The 25,158-nt window shown below is 44.4% G+C and overlaps 1 protein-coding gene across 10 annotated transcripts in view; it reads right to left on the reverse strand.

Annotated features, from left to right (window-relative positions):
* LOC132383606 (transcription factor HIVEP3) overlaps positions 1-25,158 on the reverse strand; it is a 764,495-nt gene that overhangs the window by 74,790 nt on the left and 664,547 nt on the right. For 9 of the 10 annotated variants that reach the window (XM_059954798.1, XM_059954801.1, XM_059954802.1 and 6 more), the window contains 2 exons: positions 4,079-9,360; positions 2,057-2,202 (listed from right to left, as the gene is read on the reverse strand). In XM_059954798.1, the coding sequence (XP_059810781.1) occupies positions 2,057-2,202; positions 4,079-9,061 (5,129 nt within the window). In that variant the 5' untranslated portion in view covers positions 9,062-9,360. Of the gene's footprint in view, positions 1-2,056; positions 2,203-4,078; positions 9,361-11,540; positions 11,638-25,158 lie in introns of those variants that run through there. The other variant, XM_059954806.1, reaches the window with a different exon arrangement.

Here is a 25,158-nt window from a genome sequence, read left to right on the forward strand (position 1 = left end):
GACCTCTCTATCTTTGCTGGTAAGTGATCCAGTTACGGGATTTCGTAACAGTACCCCCTGTACATAATAAAGTGGCCACCGAGGGCACGTTCATGGTCTTCTACTGCTGTAGTCAATCACTTCAAGATTCGATGTGTATCATGTTCGGAGATGCTCTCCTGCACACTTCTATTGTAACATGGGATTACTTGAGTACTGTCGCCTTCCTGTCAGCTTGAACCAGTCTGGACTCTGGACATTCACCTCTGATCTCTCACATTAACAAGGCATTTTCCTCCACTGAACTGCTGCTCACTGGATTTTTTTCTGTTCTTTGCACCAACCTCTGTAAACTCTAGAGATTGTTCTGCATAAAAATCCCAGGAGATCAGCAGCTTCTGAGATACTCAAATCAGCCTATCTGGCACCAACAATCATTCTTCGGTCAAAAATCAGTTAGATGTCATTTCCTCCCCATTCTGATGTTTGGTGTGAATAGCAACTGAACTTCTTGACCACATCTGTTGCTGTCACGATTGGCTGAATAGATATTTACATTATCAAACAGCTGTACAGGTGGCCACTGAGTGTAAGTACTGATTTTTCACTTTAACCATTACAATGCAATATTGCATGCAATTTTACAGAACAACACACAGAGTGCTGGAGGAACTCAGCAAGTTGGGCAGCATCTATGGAGGGGCAGATCATCAACACTAGAGATTCTGAAGATGCTGGAAATCCAAACCAACGCACATAAGGCAAAGTAGCAAGCCCTAGAGTTTCACGCAAACACTTTTTCTTTCTCATTTCCAGCCCTTCTCATCCACTGCTTCCTCCGTGTTTGTCCAGCTTTCCTATAATTCCTCTATGGTGGCAAGTCCCACATTCCAATCACTCTCAGCGTATAGAGATTTAAACTACTTTCCCTTCTAGCTGACGGTATTCAAATACTTGTGTTATCTTTGACTGTATGACTAATGTAATTAAATTGTGTTACAATAAAAGGTATTTGTGCAAAAGCAATTATATTTGACATCTAGATGATAGTTTAACAAAGAGACAACAAGAAAAAAAGTTGTAATGTTGCTTGTAGTTGAATTCGTGCCTCCTGGCGGAGAGCTTCAGTGATTCAGTTATAGCACACAGTGTCTCACGCATTGGTTAGAGAGTTGGCATACTAAGACATCCTGCCAAACTATTTCATACCATCTCAAGGAACCACTGGTGGGGATGAAACATCAATAAGACCTAGGCTATGTCTGTTGTTAACTCAAATGCAAGAGAGAAACAGAAAATCTACAGCACAATTCAGGCCCTTCGGCCCACAAAGCTGTGCCAAACATGTCCTTACCTGAGAAATTACCTAGGGTTACCCATAACCCTCTATTTTTCTGAGCTCCATATACCTGTCCAGACCTGTAATGTTGTGGCATTTGTTTTTAAATTGACAATTACAAGGAATTAACTAATTAATGTCCTATGAAGCAAGGTATACAATCCCAAAGATCAAATACTCCACAACTGAATAGGTTAAAGTTTTATTTATGATTAATTTTAGCAATTAATTGCAATATACAAGTGGTCTTTGGTATAGAGACCCTCACCCTAACCCTAACACTTTAGCAGGGTAATAAAGTGCAATGGGAGATAACAATTACAAATTTTTTTGTGTTTCCCTAGTATAGATAGTGAATGCTTTTAAAAGTACAACTCCTTAGCTAGTTTAGACAAAGTGTGCAATAATGAAAATAGTACTTTGGCGCAGAAAGACCTATGTAAGGACCTTCCTGCAAGTTGAGGAAACTGTTGGTTACTGACTATGCAGAGCATTTCAATGGTCTGCCCTGTAAAAACAAATTTGCCTGAATGCTTAACCTGCATCCTCTCAGAATAAAACCCTTGGGAAGTTTTAGCTCAAACCTCAAGAGAGAGCAAATATAAATGTAACCATTCTAACAAGTACAGGATACACTTTCAAATCCCTGAGGCAAATTTCTTTCACTGTTAAGGTAATGCATTTCACCTACAGACCATCATCACTCCACGCATATATATATTAGAACATGGCTCTTACCCGCCGTCAAAGATCTTAATTCGCGTCGGCTCCAGCTTTTTCGGCGTTGAACCATCATCTTCACGATTCTCTCTTCTTTCTTCTTCTTTCTCCACTTTGAAGGCTTCTTTACCACCATCTCCAGAAAGGAGGGAAGGGATATGAATCTATAGAGAGAATTTAGTGTGCTTAACAAGAGGGATTGTATCTGCTTGCAAGTTTGTGATGGGGTCACACAGGATCTCAACACTGTGAATGAAGCTCAATTATTTCCAGGTCAGAGGTCACGTGGATTTGATGCATCTGGCGTACTTTACATAAATGATTTTAGGTAACTGAAATAAGTGGACCTTGGTTGAGTTGTCACAGAGGCCTGAGCTGATGAAGATGTCATTAGAGAGCTGGAGCTGGATGCAGTGAGAACCCATGTTGGAACTGATCTCAAGGCTGAGAGTCAGTATGCAAATAAGAAAACTGAAAACCCATAATGGAGTCAAAGTGCAAAGAAATACAAACATTTTCTACTTAAATTACAACAAACAAATAAACCTTTCACTTGCACCCAGGGCCTCATCATGTCTCAAAGAGTACTTTTTAATTGCGTAAACTGTGATTAAGGGAATTAGCCATTTCAAATGTCGCAAACCTCCACAAGCCACAATATTTTATTTATTTATAATAAATATGATAAACTTATTTATTTATTTGGAGATACAGCATGGAATAGGTTCTGCTGGACCTTCGAGCCATGATGCCCAGCATTACCACTTTAATATTCTAGCTTTGCAACCTTCAAACTTAGTCCATTGACAAGACACATAAGCGTTAGGTAAATGTGAAGTTATGAATTTAAAGAGAGAAGCCTTGAGCTTGCAGATAGTAATTCACAAGAACCACTATCCCACCTCTCTGTCTCACATGTTCCATCAAAATCTATACACCTCTAGTGAACTTTAGTTCCAAATTCATCTGTTATGGATACTCCTCTCTCTTATAAGAGGGCATTCATACTGCAGAAAGTTTTAAGGTATTTAAAACTCAGAAAATCAATTGAGCTCTAACAAAAGGCTACAGATTAAATGTAATATACAAAAATACAGAATTATTTATTTTGTAGCAGAAAACAGATTTTTTTAATAGTGGAAGGTGGAAAAGTTGAGCATTCAGAGGGACCCATCTGTTCTTGTGCGAGGTACAGAAAAGTTAACTTCTCTACATGTTATAGAATTGGGCAAACAAATTATGCATTACTCATTTTTATAAAAGGCCAAAGGCATTTTAATGCTGATCCTTCCAGGTTACGAATGGACAGCCATATGTAGGAGCAGACACTTGGGAGAGCAGCCTAATAGACCGGAGTGATGGATATTGGGGAAGTTAGATTAGGATATTACTGAATGGATGGTAGGAGTTGGGGGTGGAGAATACTTTCTGGGATAGATCTGATCCATGTGGAGAGATTGAATAAACCAGTCGAGTAGACTGGTGTGATGGATATTGGGGATGTCAGATTAGGTCATTACTGAATGGGGAGGAGAAGTTAGGGGTGAGTGGTTACTAGACTACCAAATTGGGAGGAGGATTTGGGGGGAGTGAATGGTTAATGGGGAGCAGTTGGGGTGGGGGGGGGGAAGTGGTCTGTAGTATACTTTTTGAGATAGAGGTGATCCATGAGGAGATGCTGAGTAGACAGTAGATGTGTATTTACAGCAGGTTAGAAGATTAAACATGATCTTATTAACACAGATAACATTCTTCAAGATTAGACGATGAGAGGATACTTCTTGTGTTTGCAAAGTTAAGTAGTTAGGGCAACGAGCACAGAACAAGAGTTGATTTGTAGAGCTGGGTTTCGTTTAGGATTTCTTTAGCATAGAGGCTTGAAGAGAAAGGATGACAGAATCTTGGGCACAAATGGAATGGATGCAATGGTGGATTTGAGGTAGAAAGTCAACCTGGACCTCGGGGCAGGTTTGAGGGGCTGAATAGCCTTCTCCTGCTCCTAAAGGTCATACTTATCTGAGCAACAAATCCATGCCTTACCTCGCTAACTCGGAGCTTCCTTGTACTTGATGGGACCAACTTCCCCGTCTGTCGCTGTGGACCTGTGGCCATTGTGTAGACTTCCTTGCTGGACATCTGCTTTGACCTCAGAAGTGCAAGGCTTAGCTTGGTGGACACGCCCGGTACGTTGGGATTGTACAGGCTGATACACCAACTGGCGTACACAGAGGACCTTCGGTCAGTTTGCTGTGTGGGGTTTGGCTTGGTGTACTTCAGGTAACACCAGCTGACGCTGGTGGTGACGTGGAGGCTAGGGAAGTGCAGTACATGCTGTACATCGCTGACATCTGTGATCACAACCCTGCTGGGCTTTGTAGGACTGGTGACTGAGGGTGGATTGGGTAAAGTGCTGGAAGTGAGTGTCTGAAGCTCTTGCAAGTGTAATGGACTCCACTCTTGGGCCACCTCCTGGGAATCTTCCTTCTTCACTGGGCCTAGGGGAGTTTTACCTCTGTATTGATTTCCTGACCAGAGCTCGTGTTTCTCTGAGGCCCTGGGCAGCTGCAGGGATGGTGAGGTCTGGACAGATACGGCTTTGGACTTAGCTGGGCAGCATCTTGCTGGCTGGTGAGACTGTCTTCTTGCAACATTGTCTGCTCTTTCTTCTGTTTTCTCTTCTGATTCCTCTTCGATCTCTTCCTCCTTCACTCGCTTCTGCTGCTGGGTTTCCATGGTCAGCTCCAGGCTCCCCGCTGGAGACAGCATCCGTTTGCTTCCGCCAATAGTGGATGGGTAACTCTCTGGTGCACAAGTACCCTCTGTCATTGGAGCAAATGGCATGGGCAATGGTACTCTCAGGTAGGGTGACTGGAACAAGTCCTGGTGACGGCCAGCAATCACCTGCGCCAGATCCAGCCCTATGCCATGCACCGCGGCACTGCACACAAGGGTGGTTTTGGGTCTACTATCTTCAACCCTGCAGATGACCACGGTGGCTGGGCTCTCTGCAGACTGCGTCACCAGCATCTGAGACAGAGTGGTGTACATCGCACTCCCAAACGTTGGCATGTGGGTCTGGACTCTGACGGGCACCGTGAATGACACTGTGGGTCGGAGGGGCTCAGGGGACTCAGTAATGCTGGGCTGGGCAGCTGAAGGAGAGGCGGTGGAAATAGCTGTGCTGTACTCGGGCTGTGACTGGAAAGGAGGCAAGCAGATTGGTGGGGACAGACGGGAAGGGGGCTTGTGCTCCCTGAAGTTGCCGGCTCCAGGCCCAGCCTGCAGCTGGAAGAGCATCTGGGAGCGAGTTGGCAGCAAAGGGAGGGCTGGCGGGGGCAGGAGTGAGGAAGGTCGGGCTGACAAGTCAGCCGGCAGTGGTGGGAGGTGGTGCAGCGGGTAGAGGGGGAAAGGCAGAGGGCCTGGCAGCACGTCAGGCACAGAGTGCAGGGCTGACATCTGACCCCTGAAGGAAGGCGGTGGACCTGGTTTCTGCTCTGCTGCCAGAGGCAGCTGGAACAGCTGGAAGGTCTCAGCTGGAGGTGGGGCATCACTCGATTGGCTGGGGTAGGGCTGGAGGGCACTGGGAGGAGGAGGAGGAGAGTGGAAGCATGATGGTGGGCCTGGGGCTCCCACAGGCTGCGGTAGTGGTGCCTCCTGCTTCTCCGGCCTGGGCCCGAGCTGGGGGTCAGGTGTGGGCTCGGCACAGCAGCTAAGTGTGGCCTGGCGCACCAACAAGCACCTCCGCCGTTCCCGGAGAGGCGATGACAGCTTGGTGGCCGGTGCCAACTCTGAGGACAGGCTCCCATAGTCAAAGGACTTGCTGCGTGTCTCAGCCACCTCTGAGGGCAGTTGGTGTCCTGGGGCCTGCTCAGATGAGGAACGCCTCATCTCCCGTGGCTGCTGGTAGTGGGTGGGTACCGTTAGCATGTGCAGGGCAGCGGGCCGGCTGTGCACCTCGATGGTCATCCCGCTGCCCTCCTTGGGAGCTGTTGCTGCTGCTGCTGCCTCTTCCCTATCAAAGGACGCCGAGCGGCCAGAGCCAAGGGAAACGCTGCTCTCTTGACTTGGGCTCCGCGACAGCGTGGCTGACTCAAAGCTGGATTCGCCTGATGACTGAGACATCTCAGCCAGCCGCAAACGCTTCTTCTTCGGTGGCAGTTTCTCAGCAGGCAACTGTGACAGCGTCTGGCTCCTCTGAGGCCACTGGAATTCTTCAGCAGGCTTCTCGGGTTCCTTGGCGCACGGTTCCTTCTCTTTTTCCTCCACCTTATCGGGCTCCTCAGTCACCAGGATCTCGGGCACCTGGATCTTGCGTTGGCGGACCAGCCGGGCTTGCAGAGGTGGGTGGTGTGGCCGAGTCGGCTCGGCAGTTGGTTGCCAAGCCCTTATTGCTTCGGCCTCGCCAGCCTGAGTGGAATACTCAGCTGATGGGCCTTCCTGCGGGCCCAGGTGCTCCAGGGCCTCTGACTTCTCGAAGGAACCGGGTCTGCTCAGCTTGTTGGTGTGCTGAATGACAGAGATCTCCTTCCCTGTGGTTCTCTTGACACTGGCATCCGGGCTGGGGCCAGACACTGGATGAGGCTTCACCTCAGTGGACGTGGCCCTCGACCTGGCCCTCTGCTCTGAACTCCCTTCTATCACCAGCTGGGCTTCGCCTTTGCCCAGGTGGGGGCTCATCTCCAGCGGGAGGCCCGAGCTCTGAGAGGGCGGTAGTAGTGGAGACTGGGCAGGGGTACTGCTGCAGGGCCCGGCAATTGAGACAGCGCTCGGTCTGCTCACATAGTCACCTGGGGGCTCCTCATCATCTCCAAGGCTCTTCTCTTTCCTCCTCTTCCTCGCCGGAGTGAGCTCCAGAGATGGACGGAGCTTGTAGTGCACGATCTGCGGCTGGATATCATGCCCCAGGGGCCTGCGCTCCACCTCCTGAGGGGTGGGAGGCAGGTAGGGCCGGGCTCTTGGGGCATGCAGTTCTGAGCAGTAATACTTCTTGTGTGTTTCATAGTTGCTCCGTTTCCTGTAGCGGGCCCCACAGATATCACATTCATACATCAGCCCTTTGGCCCTGGGGCCTTTCTTGGTCTTCTTGGTGAGGTCAGTCTCAGTGGGCTCTTGCTCTTCACTAGCCCTGCCAGGTGCTATCTGCATCTCCTTCGCTGAATATCCAGCTTCTTCTGTCTGATATTCCATGCCGGAAGGCAGCTCGATGGCTTTCTGCCTTTTCAGCATGCGGTGATGCGTTATCAGGCCATGGCTGAAGGCCTGGTCGGGCTCTGTCATTCTGTCATCGAATGAATGGCTTCCCTTGAAGGCTGGCGGAGCACAGGAGCTGCTTGCAGAAGGCATGGAATTGCTTCTCGTCAGAGGCACGGTCTCACTGGCACTGTGTCCATGATGAACAGCTGAGAAGGCAAGCCTGCTAGCATCCAAACTCAGGCTGGCAGACCCCAGCGACTTCAGGTCAAACTGAAATGAATCTCGAGAGGTGCTCAACTTTGGTGACTCGATGCTACCCCGCCTGGACAGTGAAGTGCGACGGGGCTTGACGCTATCAATCTGGCTGGTGTCCACCACAGCTTCGTTAATTGTGATGAGTTTGGTGATATGTTCAATGACATTCTGTTCCATCTGGGCTTTGGGCACAGAAAATGACAGTCCCGCTGGCTTTTCTTCCACTTGCTGCATCCTCTGCGTGGTGCTAGTGGCGATCATGGCTGTTCTTTGACCGTAGCGGCCGTACTTTCCCAGGATGATCTCTGCATAAGACTTGGCACTAGCCTGTGGCGGACTGAGCTGCTGTTCAGCACTCTCTGAGCGGGAAAAGTAACCTGACTCAGTGCTCCCCTTACTCCCAGGGCTCAGGAAGGTCTGGGATTGCTCGTCGGCCAAGGCCTTCCTCCTCTCGCTCAGCCGCAGCGCCAGCTTCTGCTTAATGGTGTGCGAGTCTTCTGGTTTGTGACTGAAGGACAGGTCGAGGGAGGACTCTGAAAGCTGCAAGCCTTCATCGAGGGATGGAGTCTCGCTCGGCTGAGCCAAGGTAAAGACTGGCTGCCTGGGACTCGATTCATGAGTGCCAGATGAGCCGCAGGTTGGAATGTGCTTGTGCTTGGACGGCAGCTCAAGGGGGTGACTCATCATCCCGGCAGTCTCATCTTCGGAGTCTGTGCTTTCATCCCCTTCAGTGTGTTCCTCAGGTTCGTCCCCACTGAGCTTCTCCATCTCCGGCCCGGACGTTCCAGGAAACGTCTCTCCTTTGGCACTGGGCACCAGCCCTGCTTTGAGTTTATGGGCATGAGATTTCCTGTGCTTGTACAGGTTGCTTTTCGTCTTGAAGGAGAACCCACAAGAATGGCACGGGTAGGGACGTTCACCAGTGTGTGATCTGATGTGCTTCTGGAGCACACTGGGCTTGGCACAAGGACGGCTGCAGAACTGGCAAATATACTTGCCTGGTTTCTGAGGCTTTTTCTCCTTTCTGGGCACCTCCTCCTGCTTTAAGGAAACCTGAGCAGTGTGGTGGCTATGGGCAGATTGGACAGGCTGAGGCTCCTCCTTGTGCATGATGGGAGAATGGGAAGGAAGAAGATGCCGGTGTGTGTGAAGACCAGAGGGTAGATACGACCCAGAACCCACTGGTCCCCTTGGGTCAAAGAGGTGCCATGACCGCCCCTCCAGGCCAACATCTGGCTTTACTGGAGCCATGAAGGCAGACGCCATGGGTTGGTGTAGCAGCTGTGGTGAGGTATGGTGTGCCTGCTCATAGGAGTAAGCACTGGTGTGCTTTAGCAGATCTGGGGCCGGAGCCTGTTGATGGGTGCGTTCAGTGGGGAGGGGTAACGGGGCTGAAAAGCACGGCTGGGATGGGATAATGTCACCACCGAGGCTTCCTTGGGGATGGAGCTGGCCTGGATGATAGGCTGACCTCCCGCCTGGAGGACCAACTTCAACCTTGCTTGACTTTCTGCCTGGGCTCTGATCAGACCTTCCTGTACTCTTCTGGTGGGCAGTGCTTGACTCAGGATCCATGACCTAGAGAAAGGCTTCAAGTACTTTTCTGCGGAAGATCTTCAGGATTCATTTGCTAAATTTGCTGTCTTTAGAAAGCTCTGCTCACATTTGTTGGGAATGGTTACTGAGTTAAAGTCCTGGCATGGTATTCCTCCTTTGTAACAATCCAATGAAAAAGGGACATTTATTTTAAGTTCACTTCATGGTGAGTCCCTTTGAAAACAATTATCAATCACATACAACTTCAAGATTGTCACTCCAAACAATTTTGCTCAGCCCTTCTTCAAAGTTTCTTTTTTCTGGCGTTGACACTAATCCTGCGAGAGAGAAAAAAAATACACACCACAGTCAGTGATGCACAAAGAAAACACACTGCCATCAGTAAAGCACAAAGAACACACACCGTCATCAGTAATGCATAAGGAACACACACTGCAGTCAGTTATGTGCAACTTCCAGAATCCTTAATCAACTAAAACATCCCAAGGCACTCCATAAGAATTTGCCAAAGCCAAACACAAAGAGACGAGTGAGCTAAACTTTGGATAAGTGTCATCTTTTAAAGAAGATCTTAAAGGATGGGGACACAATGAGATAACAAGAGCTGGAAATTCCAGAGCTGAGGTCCAAGGCTGCTGACTTTCTGCCCGGCTTCTGAGGCTTTTTCTCCTTTCACAGGAACCAGAACTGTATCGTGGCCAAGGACCAATCATGGATCAATGAAAGTTGACCAGATTTTTTTCTGCAAATCTAAGCTGATCATAATTACTGTATTGTGCAAAAGTCTTAAGCATGTATATATAGCTAGGGTGCCTAAAACTTTTGCACACTTCTGTAGTAATTTTATGTATTGCATTGTACTGTAGCCACAAAAAAAAACAAATTTCTTATGTCAGTGATGATAAAAGTTGATTCTAATAAGGGTTTCTATTGTGGACTGAAAGGAGAAGGGAGAGGGGAGGGAGTGGGAAGCACCGCAGAGACATTCTATAATGATCAATAAACCAATTGTTTAGAATAAAAGGACCTTGCCTGGTGTTTCAGGACAGGGTGTGACTGCCGTTGGGCCACTATCCGCCCCAGCACCCTCTCTACCACCTGTCCCACACTCCTGCTGCGGCACTCCACTTTTGCCATTCGCACACCCTTTGCTCCCACCAGATTTACAAACTCACTATATATGAGTTTAAGACCTTCACACAGTACTGTATGACTCTCAGATTGTCATTTTATGTGTATTACCGGTGGTAACTTTAATTGTTCAACATGTCCCCCTCTCACACACCCAACCAACCCATAAGAGCCTTGCCATGGGGAGAGAGATGAGGAGAAATTTCGACAGCCAGGGGTGGTGAATCTGTGGAATTCTCTGCTGGAGACAACTGTGGAAACCAAGTTATTGGTATATTTAAAGTGGATGTTGATAAGTTCTTGATTAGTCAGGGTGTCAGGGAGAAGGCAGGAGAATGGGGTTGAGAGGGGTAATAAATCAGCCATGATGGAATGATGGAGAAGACTAGGTAAACTGAATGACCTAATTGTACTCCTATGTTGTATAGTCTTATGAAAGGAATCTAAAACCACGAGAACAGAAATTTGGAAGGGGGCAATTGATGATGAGATGTCATAAAACTAGTACATAAGATCATGTTTCAGCTAACTTGCTGAACCTTATTGAGGAAGATCCCTACCAAAGCACCAGGGCTTGAGTATTGATGTCCTTGTTGTAAAGGAAAAATGGCTTGGAGTGGCAGAGTCAGTGCAGCTTCCTGTGGTGTCTGGGGATTCTGTAGCTAATTGCTAACACCAGTGTAACAAGATTTTCATCCTTGCCTGAAGGCAGCCAACACCAAACAATGATATCTTGTATTGAAACTCATACCATATTACACACAGTTTGGAAAGGATATATTTGCATGTTGCTTCCTCTGTAAGTTACATGCCTCACAGTAACCACCAACTACATAGATATTAAAATCTTATCAATATTTAACTAAATCTATACATAATTATACATTTAAATATTTATTAAAACAAAAATACATCATAACATGCTAACTTAACATCTTGGCAATGTCTATTGCAGCTATGGATAATTCCTGTATATCAATTTTCAAAGGAAAGGTTTACAATTCCAATAGTTGGGCACACTTAGGGATTTGGTGGTATTGACCGAGCAGGTTTTCCAGACTATTGGATGCTATTCTACTTTTTATAAAATGTTACACAATAAAATAATAATTGTTCCTGGTGTGAGAACTAGAACCCTGGTGAATAAGAAGGGAGCACGGGATTTCTGATTTTTTAGATAGTGAATTATCAGTTACTGTATGTACAACTCATTTTACAATTGCATAACCATGAAATATAATGTATCAGTAGCTATTAATAATACCTGTTAACTTCCACAGTGATTACTATAATTTCAGCACATTTCCAAATACTATGAACAACACCAATTAATTTTCAATTTAAATTCTTTCCTCAAGCTCCTCACCTTTGTCACTCTGATCTTAAACTTTCTTTCATTTTGACTTCCTGTAGATACTGAATGCTTTGTCATGTCTGCCGTCCATTTTGGTTAGAAAGTCACACTTATCTTTGAGGACACAATAGAAAGGTACAGGCTTTTGGCCTATGATGTCTGTGCTAACCACATGAAACTCAGTGAGAGTGAGAGAGGGCTTCACTGAACTCTCGAAGAGAAGATTTAAACCTTCAGTGTAGGCATCACTGGCAGAGGCTTCGTAGTAGTAAATTTGAAACCGCAAACACGAGGAAATCTGCAGATGCTGGGAATTCAGGCAACACACAAAATACTGGTGAAACACAGCAGGCCAGGCAACATCTATAGGAAGAAGTAGTTGATGTTTCGGGCTGAATTTCCCTTTCTTGTAACCCGAATACTTCTCAAGTTGAAAATGCAGCCGCAAGCTCAGTTTTCACACGGCAGAAGATGCCTATGGCTCTGCAGCAGCAGGCAAATGCATTGACTAGTCTCCCAGATGCTCCTTTATATATGGGTTGTATACATACTAAGCATTCATAGGCTAGGTAGAATCTGTTACAAGCAAAAGATTACCAACAAAATACCCTTCACTGAAGGTAGACACAAGCATGATTGCAGAAGCTGAAATGGAGCAACACACTCAAAATGCTGTTGGAACCAACAGGTCAAGCAGCATTTATGGAGGGAAATGAACAGTTGACATTTTGGGCCAGTCCTGATGAAGGGTTCTAGTTTGAAACATCAGCTGTTTATAGACAATAGACAATAGGTGCAGAAGTAGACCATTCGGCCCCGTTGAGCCTGCACCACCATTTTGAGATCATGGCTGATCATCTACTATCAATTCCCAGTTCCTGCCTTGTCTCCATATCCCTTGATTCACCTATCCATAAGATACCTATCTAGCTCCTTCTTGAAAGCAGACAGAGAATTAGCCTCCACTGCCTTCCGAGGCAGTGCATTCCAGACCCCCACAACTCTCTGGGAGAAGAAGTTTTTCCTTAACTCTGTCCTAAATGACCTACCCCTTATTCTCAAACCATGCCCTCTGGTACTGGACTCTCCCAGCATCTGGAACATATTTCCTGCCTCTATCTTGTCCAATCCCTTAATAATCTAATATGTTGCAATCAGATCCCCTCTCAATCTGCTTAATTCCAGCGTGTACAAGCCCAGTCTCTCTAACCTCTCTGCGTAAGACAGTCCAGACATCCCAGGAATTAACCTTGTGAATCTATGCTGCACTTCCTCAACAGCCAGGATGTCCTTCCTTAACCCTGGAGACCAAAACTGTACACAATACTCCAGATGTTGTCTCACCAGGGCTCTGTACAAATGCAAGAGGATTTCCTTGCTCTTGTACTCAATTCCCTTTGTAATAAGGGCCAACATTCCATTAGCCTTCTTCACTGCCTGCTGTACTTGCTCACTCACCTTCAGTGACTGATGAACAAGGACTCCTAGATCTCTTTGTATTTCTCCTTTACCTAACTCTAAACTGTTCAGATAATAATCTGCCTTCCTGTTCTTACTCTCAAAGTGGATAACCTCACACTTATTCACATTAAACGTCATCTGCCAAGTATCTGCCCACTCACCCAGCCTATCCAAGTCACCCTGAATTCTCCTAACATCCTCATCGCATGTCACACTGCCACCCAGCTTAGTATCATCAGCAAACTTGCTGATGTTATTCTCAGTGCCTTCATCTAAATCGTCAACGTAAATCGTAAGCAGTTGTGGTCCCAATAGCGAGCCCTGTGGCACCCCACTAGTCACCAGCTGCCATTCCGAGAAACACCCATTCACCGTTGCCCTTTGCTTTCTATCTGCCAATCAGTTTTCTATCCACATCAATATCTTCCCTCCAATGCCATGAGTTCTGATTTTACCCACCAATCTCCTATGTGGGACCTTATCAAATGCCTTCTGAAAATCAAGGTACACTACATCCACTGGATCTCCCTTGTCTAACCTCCTGGTTACATCCTCGAAAAACTCCAATAGATTAGTCAAGCATGATTTGCCCTTGGTAAAACCAAGCTGGCTCGGCCCAATCCTATCACTGCTATCTAGATATGCCACTATTTCATCTTTAATAATGGACTCTAGCATCTTCCCCACTACTGATGTTAGGCTGACAGGATGATAGTTCTCTGTTTTCTCCCTCCCTCCTTTCTTAAAAAGTGGGATAACATTAGCCATTCTCCAATCCTCAGGAATTGATCCTGAATCTAAGGAACATTGGAAAATGATTACCAATGCATCCGCAATTTCCAGGGCCACCTCCTTTAGTACCCTAGGATGCAGACCATCTGGACCCGGGGATTTGTCAGCCTTCAGTCCCATCAGTCTACTCATCACCGTTTCCTTCCTAATGTCAATCTGTTTCATTTCCTCTGTTACCCTATGTCCTTGACCCATCCATACATCTGGGAGATTGCTTGCGTCTTCCCTAGTGAAGACAGATCTAAAGTACTTATTAAATTCTTCTGCCATTTCTCTGTTTCCCATAACAATTTCACCCAATTCATTCTTCAAGGGCCCAACATTGTTCTTAACTATCTTCTTTCTCTTCACATACCTAAAAAAGCTTTTGCTATCCTCCTTTATATTCCTGGCTAGCTTGCATTCATACCTCATTTTTTCTCCCCGTATTGCCTTTTTAGTTATGTTCTGTTTTTCCTTAAAAATTTCCCAATCATCTGTCCTCTCACTCACCTTAGCTCTGTCATACTTCCTTTTTCTTTTAAAATGCTATGCAATCTCTGACTTCCTTTGTCAACCACTGTGGCCCCTTTCCCCCCTTTGAATCCTTCCTTCTCCGGGGGATGAACTGATTTTGCACCTTGTGCATTATTCCCAAGAATACCTGCCATTACTGTTCCACTGTCTTTTCTGCTAGGATATCCATCCAGTTAACTTTGGTGAGCTCCTCCCTCATGACTCCATAGTCTCCTTTGTTCAACTGCAACACTGACACCTTCAATCTGCCCTTATCCTTCTCAAATTGCAGATAAAAACTTATCATATTATGGTCACTAGCTCCTAATGGCTCCTTTACTTCAAGATTGCTTATCAAATCCTGTTCATTACATAACACTAAATCCAGAATAGCCTTGTCCCTGGCCGGCTTTCGTATAAGCTGTTCCAAGAATGCATCCCTTATTTCCCTCCATAGATGCTTCATTGAATGTAGTCGACACTCAACTAACTGCAATGTGCTGATGAAACGATATTATCAAAAGTCATCACACATGGTGTACACTGCCCTTATACTCACCTCAGTCTTCACTTTAATATCACAAATGTGTGAGGTGGGGTTGTGAAGGAATGATTCCCAATGGTCGTTTAGCATATTAATGATGCATGCCAATGGAATCAGCTACAGAAACATCTTACAGACAATAAATATTAAAAGAATTGGTGTTGCTACATGAACCCATGCTGAGCTCGACAACTTAATCAACTTTACCTCTAACTTCCACCCTACCCTTAAAACCGCTTAGTCCATTTCAGATACTTCCCTCATCTTTTTCTTGCATTAAAAAAGCTGGGAACCCCTGCTACCACCACACATATCTTTATCTTCCCCCTTCACTCTGCTTTCCACTCCCACCATGATTCCCTTGTCTATTCATCCCTCCCCACTAATCACCCTTTGGGCACTTATCACTGCAAGGAGCCTAAGTGCTATACTTACCCATTCACCTCCATCCTCAACTCCATTCAGGACCCCAAACAGTAACTCCAGGTGGGGCAACATTTTGCCTATGAATCTGCTGAGGTCATCTACAGTGTCTGGTGCTCCTGATATAGCCTTTGCTACATTGGTGAGACCTGTCACAAATTAGGGGAACCGGCTCATTGAGCATCTCAGCTCCACCTGCCAAACGCAGAACTTCCCGGAGGCCAAACATTCTAATTCCTATTTTCATTCCCTTTCCAACACGTTGGTCCAGAGTCTTTTCTTGTGCCATAATGAAGCCAGCCTCAGGGTGGAGGAGTTATATTACCTTATATTCTATCCGGGTAGTCTCCAATCTGATTGCATCAATATCTTTTGGTAAAAAAAATCCCCCCTCCCCTCTTCTCCTATTCCCTAGTCTGACCTCTTACCTCTTCTCATCTGCTTGTCAACCCTCCCCTCCTCCTGTGTCCCTTCCTCCTATGGTTCATTATCCTCTCCATCAGACTCCTTCTCCAATCCTTGACCTTTCCCACCCACCCAGCTTCACCCATCACCTTTCCAGCTATCCTCCTTCCCCTCCCTCCACATTTTTATTCTGGCATCTTCCCCCATCCTTTCCATTCCTGAAGAAGTGTCTCAGCCTGCAACATCAACTGCTTATTCACTTCCATGGATACCTGGCTTACTGAGTTTCTCCAGCAATTTGAGTGTGTTGCTTTCAAAATCTTAGATTTCTGTGTAAACCATTGATACTGAGGTCCTTACATTAACTTCTATGACTGAACCACAGTGCCCCTGTTGATTTGAAAATCAAACCAATGCAGATGCTAGAATTCAGAGAGAGAGAGAGAGAGAGAGAGAGAGAGAGAGAGATGCAGCAGAGAAGTTTCCTGAGTTCAGCCCACTGAACCCACACCGAACAGCAATCACCTATTTTAATTCCAATGCATTCCATATCCATTTCATTCTTCCCACACTAAATTTGGTCTCTAGCATTCATCTACACAGACAGTTTTATGGTCATTAATATTTGTGAGAGGAAACCAGAGCACCCAAATAAAACCACACACCCACGGGGAGAGTGTGCAAACTCCACAAAGACAGCACGAGGTCAGGACTGAACTTGGGTTGGTGGAGATAATGAGGCAGCAGCTCTACTAACTACACTACTGTCTGCCTTCAGAAACTGGAAGTAGTCAGCAGATCAGGCAGCATCTGTGAAGAGGTCAAAGAGCCTTCATCAAAGCTACTGGTGGAAGATTGAGAATGATTTCATTTATTCTACCATCTCCAAGTACGGAAGGCTATAATGTGCTTTGTTGAAAGTTGAGGTGCTGTTTCTTCACATTTATTACAAATTACTATAATTTGCACATACAGATGGAAACGAGATGTAAAGATTCTTACTTCTCATGTCCATGAAGGATGCAAGAAATAAAGTCAATTCAATTCAATTGTGGGAATGGTGATTGACAACAAAAATAGATAATATTTTAGAATGGCATCATTGTCGCAAACTGAGCAGAGATGTGCAGCAAAGTGATCACTGAATAAGCTAACAGAAAGATGACTCTGTGAGCAGCAGGCCAACTGAAGGATAAAGTCTCAAATTGCTACCTGGGAAACTATCATCAACACTTCATAAGAGGTCACAGAAGACTGGATTATTTTACAATAATGAGTTGGTTAGTGTTTGTTGCCAGGAACTATGTTATTGATGCAGTTGATAGAAGTTGCAGATGGCATTGGACCTTACACAGACATTGGTGAATGGTGATGTTTAGCACATTGCGTCACATGAAAGCCAACTGTTGGGTCACTGTGCCCTCAATATTCCAGATCCCTTCTTGCTGAGTTGAAACGTTTATCATGGCTATGGTACAATTAGCAACACTGCCACTAACCAATATTCACAGTTAGTAAAATTTTAATTCATATTGCGCTGCTTGAAAGAGCAGTGGAAACAGATTCAACTGAGATTTTCAAAGACAGAAGTGGGTACTTTCTGTACCTGAAGCAAAACTCCAGGGGAAGAAATGGAGACAGGGGCTGCCTGGATTACTTTTACCAATGACCATAATGAGCTCAATGGGTCCACCAGTTTCACTCTGTGCAGTAGGAATTCTTTGAGTCTATGTGACAGCATTTTGGATGACAAATTTTTTTGAATGGCCTAATTGCTAAAGACTTGTGCTGTTGTAGGAAACATCAAAGTTCAAAGTAACACACAAAACCCTAGAGGAACTCAGCAGGTCAGGCAGCATCTATGGAGATAAATAAACAGGTGATGTTTCAGGCCCTCCCTTGGGACTGGAAAGGAAGGGGGAAGACACCAGAATGAAAAGGTGAAGGTGTAGAAGGAGGATAGCTAGAAAGGTGATAGGTGAAGCCAAGTAGGTAGGGAAGGGCAAAGTTCAAAGTAAATTAATCGTAAAAGTACGTCTATGTCACTATATACAACCTTTTTTTTTGCAGATATTCATAGTAAATACAAGAAACAATTAAAGAACACACCTAACAGGTCGAGTAAACAACCGGAGTGCAAAAGACAACAAACTGTACCAATTCAAAATAAGAAAAACACAAAATAATCAAATTAAATAAACCATAACTATCAAGAACATAAGATAAAAAGTCCTTGAAAGTGAATTCACAGGTTGTGGGAAGTTGAGTGAAGTTATCCCTTTTGGTTCAGGAGCCTGATGATTGAGGAGTAATAACAGTTTCTGAACCTGGTGGTGTGAGACGCAAGGCTCTTGCACCTTCTTCCTGATGGCATCAGGAAGAAGGGTGCATCTAGTCACTAACACTTTACTGCCTACGGATGCTTGCTGCGTTTCTTCAGATGCTATTCTCAAAGTATTTGCTAGCTGCAGAGTATGCCATTACATTCAGAAATGGGGAAGGCACTAAGGAACGGCAGGACTTTATAATCTACAAGTCTGAAATGAATTCTTCTCTCCCAGAGGTGAGAACGTTTCCAATTGAGCCACTGAACATTCCATTTCACTGCCTGGATTTCACCATAGTTCCTGTTTTCTCCATGTGTATTGATTCACAAGGAAGATTATTGGGTTAATAAATATTTCAATAAAGGGCCTTTGACACAAAACATTCCGCTCCATTTCTCTTTTAATTTGTGCTGAATAATCAACTTATTTTTTCCAGAATTTTCTGTTTTTCCTTCAGATTTCCAGCACTCCATAAGACCATACAAAACATAGTAGAATTAGGCCATTTGGCTCATTGAGTCTTTTCTGCCATTCCATCATGCCTGATTTATTTTTCCTCTCTACCCCATTTTCCCACCTTCTCCCCATAACCTTTAACCCCTCCCTTATTAATCAATGACCCATCAGTCTCCTCCTTAAATACACCAACTTTTAGACTTTCAATTAATAAACTAATAATTTAGTTATTTAGAGTGATACTGTAAAGACAGACCTTCGGCTCATGGTGACTATAAATATTTATCCATACTAATCTTATTTATCAGCACCTGTCCCTGAGCCTTCTTTGCCTTGGCAATCCAAGTACTCATCTAGACACTCATTATTTTTTTCCCCAGAATGTTCTGTTTATCCTCCAGATTTCCAGCACAGAGTGTCCACCTCCACCATGCCATCAAACAGCATGTTCCTGATTCCAACCACCTCCTTCCTCACACTCCCTCTAATCACCAACTCCATCCCCAAAACCATCTCCTTCCTCACACTCCCTCTAATTACCAACTCCATCCCTAAAACCATCTCCATCCTCATATCCCCATCTAACCAACTCCATCCTTAAAACCATCTCCTTCCTCACACCCCCTCTAATCACCAACTCCATCCCCAAAACCATCTCCTTCCTCACACTCCCTCTAATTACCAACATCCCTAAAACCATCTCCTTCCTCACATCCCCATCTAATCAACTCCATCCTTAAAACCACCTCCTTCCTCACACCCCCTCTAATTACCAACTCCATCCCCAAAACCATCTCCTTCCTCACATCCCCATCTAATCAACTCCATCCCCAAAACCACCCCCTTCCTCACACTCCCTCTAATTACCAACTCCATCCCCAAAACCATCTCCTTCCTCACATCCCCATCTAATCAACTCCATCCTCAAAACCATCTCCTTCCTCACAACCCCCTCTAATTATCAACTCCTTCCCTAAAACCTGTGCCTGCTCATTTTGGGTTCTCTATAATTCATAAAGTTAAGACTTTGAAAGTTCCATCTCTTCAGTATTCACCCACTAACTCCATCACTACTTTATCATTTCCTGTCAGTTACCTTATGTACAGCTTAGCATCACTTTATGGACATACAAGAAGTTCAAAGGTTCATTTTATTGTCAAAGTATGCATGTACAATACAACTCTGATGTGTCTTCTTCATTCGGCCATGAAATACAGAAGAGAAAAGACATCAAACCCCCCCTCCCCACACAAAAGGAAAAAGAAACAAAACTCACAAACCCTAAACCACCAACCCCCTCCCTTGCAAAAAAGTGACAACAAACACCCAACTGCATTCCTCAATTCCTCACACAAAAAGAACACCAAACCCTAACCCCCTCCCATCAGCATGTTTTGAAGTGCCAAGATTGTCACGCCGGGCATTCCAGTGCAATCTGGGGTGATGGCCTCCATCGCATTGGCATCACTGCTGATGGATATTTGCACTTGTCATGAAGATATCCATCAGACACTTTTCCTGCCCCACCTCCCCATAAAAAGATCATCAACAAGTCCAGAGAAATGGGCTCTCCTCTGGAGTAAGAGCGCAGGAAGTAAAATTGATGTTTTATCCCTGAGGTCTTTGTGACTGATGGGTGCATATTTATTCTTCTTTGCTACTGTACAAATTACATGTATTTCCCACTGAATAATGAACATCTTATCTACAGAAAACCCTTCGACTAAACGCAGCTTTCTCTCCCAACTTATTGATAAACGTGATAAGGGAACAGTATCCACACTGCAGCATTGCACAATGACTGAGCCTATAGGCAGAATCAGGTTTATAAGCACTAACATATCTCATAAGTACAGTACAATGCATAAAATATACTATAAATTGCAATAATAAAAAATAAGTAGTGCAAAAAGAGAGTAAAAACAGTGAATTGGCATTCATGGGTTCATTGTCTGATGGTGAAGGGGAAAAAGTTGTTCCAAAAACATTGTATGCGTACCTTTATACCTCCTTTCAGATAATAGTACTGAGAGAGGACACATCCTGAGAGCTGGCGGTCCTTAATGATGGATGCCAACTTTGAGGCATCAAGGACACTTTCAAACGGTAATGTTGGGGAGGCTAGTGCCCACAATAGAGCTGGCTAAGTTTACAACTTTGTACAGCTTTATCTGATTCTGTGCAGTGGCCCTTCCATACCAGATTGAGATACAACCAGTTAGAATGCTCTTCATGGCGCACAATAATGACTCACCAAATCAGTCCTCTGCGCGTAAATTGATATTTTCACTTGTGTTCCTTATATTCAACACAATCCCCTCCCACTTCCCTCATTCAGCCTCAGCAGTGTCAAGGTGTTTTGTCCTATGATTGAGTGCAGTCAAAAATCTATGACTTTGACCTCTAAGACTCTAAGCATGACTGTGAGATTCTGAGAGTACATCTGAATGCGACGGGATTCAGAAGATGCTCAGATGAGAGCAATGCTGATCTCTATGAGAATTTTCCATTGATGCACACAAATGCCATTGCACCCAACGTAGGTCTGGCAACATAGTACATGGTGGAAGGGCACACGGAGGAGGATGATTCTATCCATTTACAATCTTGCTTTCATATCACATTTTTTTTTCCACAGGAAGGAAGCCATTTCAAGGTGCAATCCTCGAACCTAATCAGCTGACATTAGGCCATATAACCAGAAACTACTTCTCCATTTCCACACCTGCAAGTGTTTCTAAACCACAAGTTATCGTCAGCAATTCAGCACTGTGCACAGAATGAAACCCTCTTGGGAAATACAGTGAAGGAGCCATGCAAGACAGGTCTTTTTTAAATATATACAGAGAGAGAGAGAGCATGCTGGGTGCTTGGAATGAACTACCAGGAGTGGTAGTTGAGGCAAATACAGTGTAGGCATTTAAGGGGCTCAGAGGGGTATATAATTATACTGAGAATGGAAGGACATGGACCAGAGAGATATATGATTACACTGAGAATGAAGGGATATGGACCTGTGTAGGCAGAGGGGACTAGATTAGATTTTTAATTAATAGTTTATTTTCACGCAACAGTGGGGTGGGGGGGGGGTCACATCTTGTGCTGTAGTGTTAATAAAGCTCAATTAGATAGAAATCAACTTAGCATTTAAAAATTCTTCTGAAAGCAGATACTAAGAATTTTACTGAATCTTTTCACAAACAAGACCAACTTAAGTATATTCAGATAGATGAGGAAATCATGTTTTGAGATGCTTCTGTTACATTAAAGGAAGGTGCAACCTGCATCTATGATGTTTTCATAATCTGAAGACATGTTGCAAGTCTCAACAAATTATAGCGATGTACAGTAAATACATTAAACCATTTTTATATAATGTTCTGTTTGGACAATAGTTTTTTCTTTAATGTACAGAAGGCAGAAATTCATTGCACATTATAAATTTCTAGTTATCTCCAAATTCTTGAGTTGTATTGCCAATAAAAACAATGGCCAAGACATAGGAAATAAATCCTTTGCTTTCCTTTTCCCAGAGCTGAAATGATTACCACAAGAGGACACAGGTTTAAGGTGCTGGGGAGTAGGTACAGAGGACATGTTAGGGATGTTTTTACTCAGAGGGTGGTGAGTGCGTGGAATGGGCTGCCAACAACGGTGGTGGAGGCGGATACAATAGGGTCTTTTAAGAGACTTATGGATAGGTATATGGAGCTTAGTAAAATAGAGGGCTATAGGTAAGCCTAGTAATTTCTAAGGTAAGGACATGTTCAGAACAAATTTGTGGGCTGTAGGGCCTGTATTATGCTGTAGGCTTTCTATGTTTTCAAAATAGTGTAGGTGGTTTTAAATCCATCAGAAAAAAAATACAGGCAACACCTGATCCACCAGACAGTTCTGCACCTATTGATATGGTGTTGATTAGTCAATATTGACGAGTGTTCAGTCTGTTTTTTGCTAAACTCCTTAAGCCTTTGGCACTATGAATGTTAATTGCAATGAGATACTGAAGCCTTTACTGACAAATAAGTGAGTAAATATCTCAAGCCACATTAACATAGTTAAAATTTACTGTGGAGAGAACCATCAGGTGCATTATGCTTGGCTTTCTGGAAGACAATTGCTAAAGTGTTCATGTAGAAAGAGCTCAGGCTTTAGGAAATTATTTTTTGGCACATATTGCTCATTTAGTTGGTATGATAGAATGAGAAGTGTGGTACAGATCAGTGCTGGGCCCTCAACGTCTTATAAATTTTATATAAATGGCTTGGATGAAGACACTGAAGGCACGGCTGATAAATTTTCTGATGACACAAAGATAGTGTACGAAAGGTACTGTCGTTGTAGCCATCCCTTAAGGTAAAGGATAATGGTCTTCCTTCCGCTGATCTACTTATGAGCTCTCAAGTGGCTTATGAGTCCAGTCTTGGCTTTGAAAGTTCTTCCGCATGCAGGACAGGTAGTTCCAGATGGCAGGTCGAGCTTTGGCTGTTGCTGCCTCTCTTTCCATTTTCTTCCTTTTTCTTCTAATTCTGCACATCTGTTGGCTTCGAAAGTTGCTGTTCCTTCTCAGATGATGATTTGCCAGAGTTTCCTGTCCTTGGCATTGGTTTCCCAATTGTTGATGTCGATGTTACATTTTAGCTTTTATAAAGTCTTTGAATCTCTTCTGTCGTCTGCCTCTTTTATGTTTGCCTTCTTTAAGCTGGGAGTAGAAGACTTGTTTCGGCAGACATTCGTCTTTCATCCGAACAACATGACCGCTCCATCTTGGTTGGTTCTTGGTGACGTAGGCTTGAATGCTTGTTGTTTTCGCTTCATTTATTTTGGTTCTTCTATCTTCCCAGCTGATATCTAAGATGTTTCGAAGACAGCGTTGATGGAACTTTTCAAGTGCCTTCAGATGTCTTCGATATGTTGTCTAGGTTTCTGATGCATACAGGAGCCTTGGGATCACCACTGCTTTGTACACTACCATTTTGGTGTCTGTTCGGATGTCATGATCATGAAAGTCTCTTGTTTGGAGACATCCAAAAGCTGTTCCAGCGCATTTAAGACCATGTTGGATCTCGTCATTAAGGTCGACATTGGAGGTGACTTCCAAGATACGGAATGTGGTCCACGTTTTCCAGATTTGTTTCGCCAAGTTGAATTGATGGTTCTATCTGATTTGTCTCACTTGGTGATAGTTGGTAGATGATCTGAGTCTTGGAAATGATAGTAAGTCCAAGTTTTGTGTATGTGCGGTTGATGGCAGTCAGAATCTGTTGTAGGTGGTTTTCTGAGAGAGCTGCAACACTGTATTGGAACTCGATGAGGGAACTCGTGAATGTCTTGTTTTTGGACTTGAGATAGGCAAGATTGAAAAGTCTGCCATCTGTTCTGTAGACAGTTTTGATTCCGGGGGTAGGTCGTCCTTGATGATGTGCATGATTGTCACAATGAAGATGGTGAACAAAGTTGGGGCAATCACACATCCCTGCTTTACTCTTGATATGACTTGAAAAGGCTCACAGTTACTATTGCTGACCATGACTGTGGCTAGCATGCCATCGTGGAGGAGTCTCAAGATTTGAATGTACTTTTTGGGGCATCCATAGGTGGATAGGACATCCCATAGGAGTTCCTTTGATACCAAGTCAAAGGCTTTGGTGAGGACAATGAATGCCACGTACAAAGGTTAAGTTGTTTACGACATACTTCTTGTAGCTGTCGCATTGTGAAGATCATGTTGATTGCTCCACGTTGTGGTCTAAAACTGGCTTGTGTCTCCGGAAGGATCTTCTCGGCTAAAGGCTTGAGCCAGTTGTTCATGATGCGGGTGAGGATCTTTCCTGCTGTTGCTAACAGGAAAATTCCGCAATAGCTTCCACATTCAGATCGATCACCTTTCCTTTTGTAGGTGGTAATGATTGCTGAGTCTCTAAAGTCTGCTGGTACGTCTTCATTTATCCAGATCTTGATGAGAAGCTGATGCAGTTGATAATGAAGCCGGTTACCTTCAATTTTGTAGACTTCGACTGGTATTCCATCAAGTCCAGCGGCCTTGTTGTTTTTCAAGGTTTTGATGGCTTCCTTGACTTCAAGTGTTGGTATTTTGCTTAGGGAGTCGTCAACAGGCTGTTTTGGAATGTTGTTAATCACATTCCTGTCAAATGAGACGGTTTGATTTAGAAGATCTTCAAAGTGCTCCCTCCAGCTAGAATTGATGTCAACTTTGCTCTTCAGGATGGTTGAACTATCTTTGCTTTTGAGAGGGGCAAGACCCTGAGTGGATGGGCCAAAAATAGCTTTAGTTGCATTGAAAAAGCCTCGAGTGTCATTGGCATCTGCTAGTTGTTGGATTTCCTGAGCTTTCTTCCTCCACCATTGGTTTTCAGGTTTCGGGTGCTCTTCTGGGCTGCAGCCTTGCATTCCTGATAACGTTTCTTTTTGGTAGCCAATTGTCGGTCATTTTGTAAGGTGATGAAAAGCTTTTCTCTTTTCGTAGATGAGTTGTTGGAGTAGTTTGTCGTTATCATCGAACCAATCCTGATGTTTTTCCGTCTTGAACCCAATTGTTTCTTTGCAGGAGGTGATGATAATGTTCAATTAATTCCAGTGTTCTTCCACAGATGGTGGATTTGTTGAGGCAGTTGTTCTGAAGATTTTGTTGGAACTTCTGTACATGGTTGATGTCTTGAAGGATGTCAACATTTAATTTCTTGGTAGCGTTCTGCTTTTGGTGTT

This window comes from Hypanus sabinus, chromosome 30, assembly GCF_030144855.1.
Source record: "Hypanus sabinus isolate sHypSab1 chromosome 30, sHypSab1.hap1, whole genome shotgun sequence".
NCBI classification, from domain to species: Eukaryota; Metazoa; Chordata; class Chondrichthyes; order Myliobatiformes; family Dasyatidae; genus Hypanus; species Hypanus sabinus.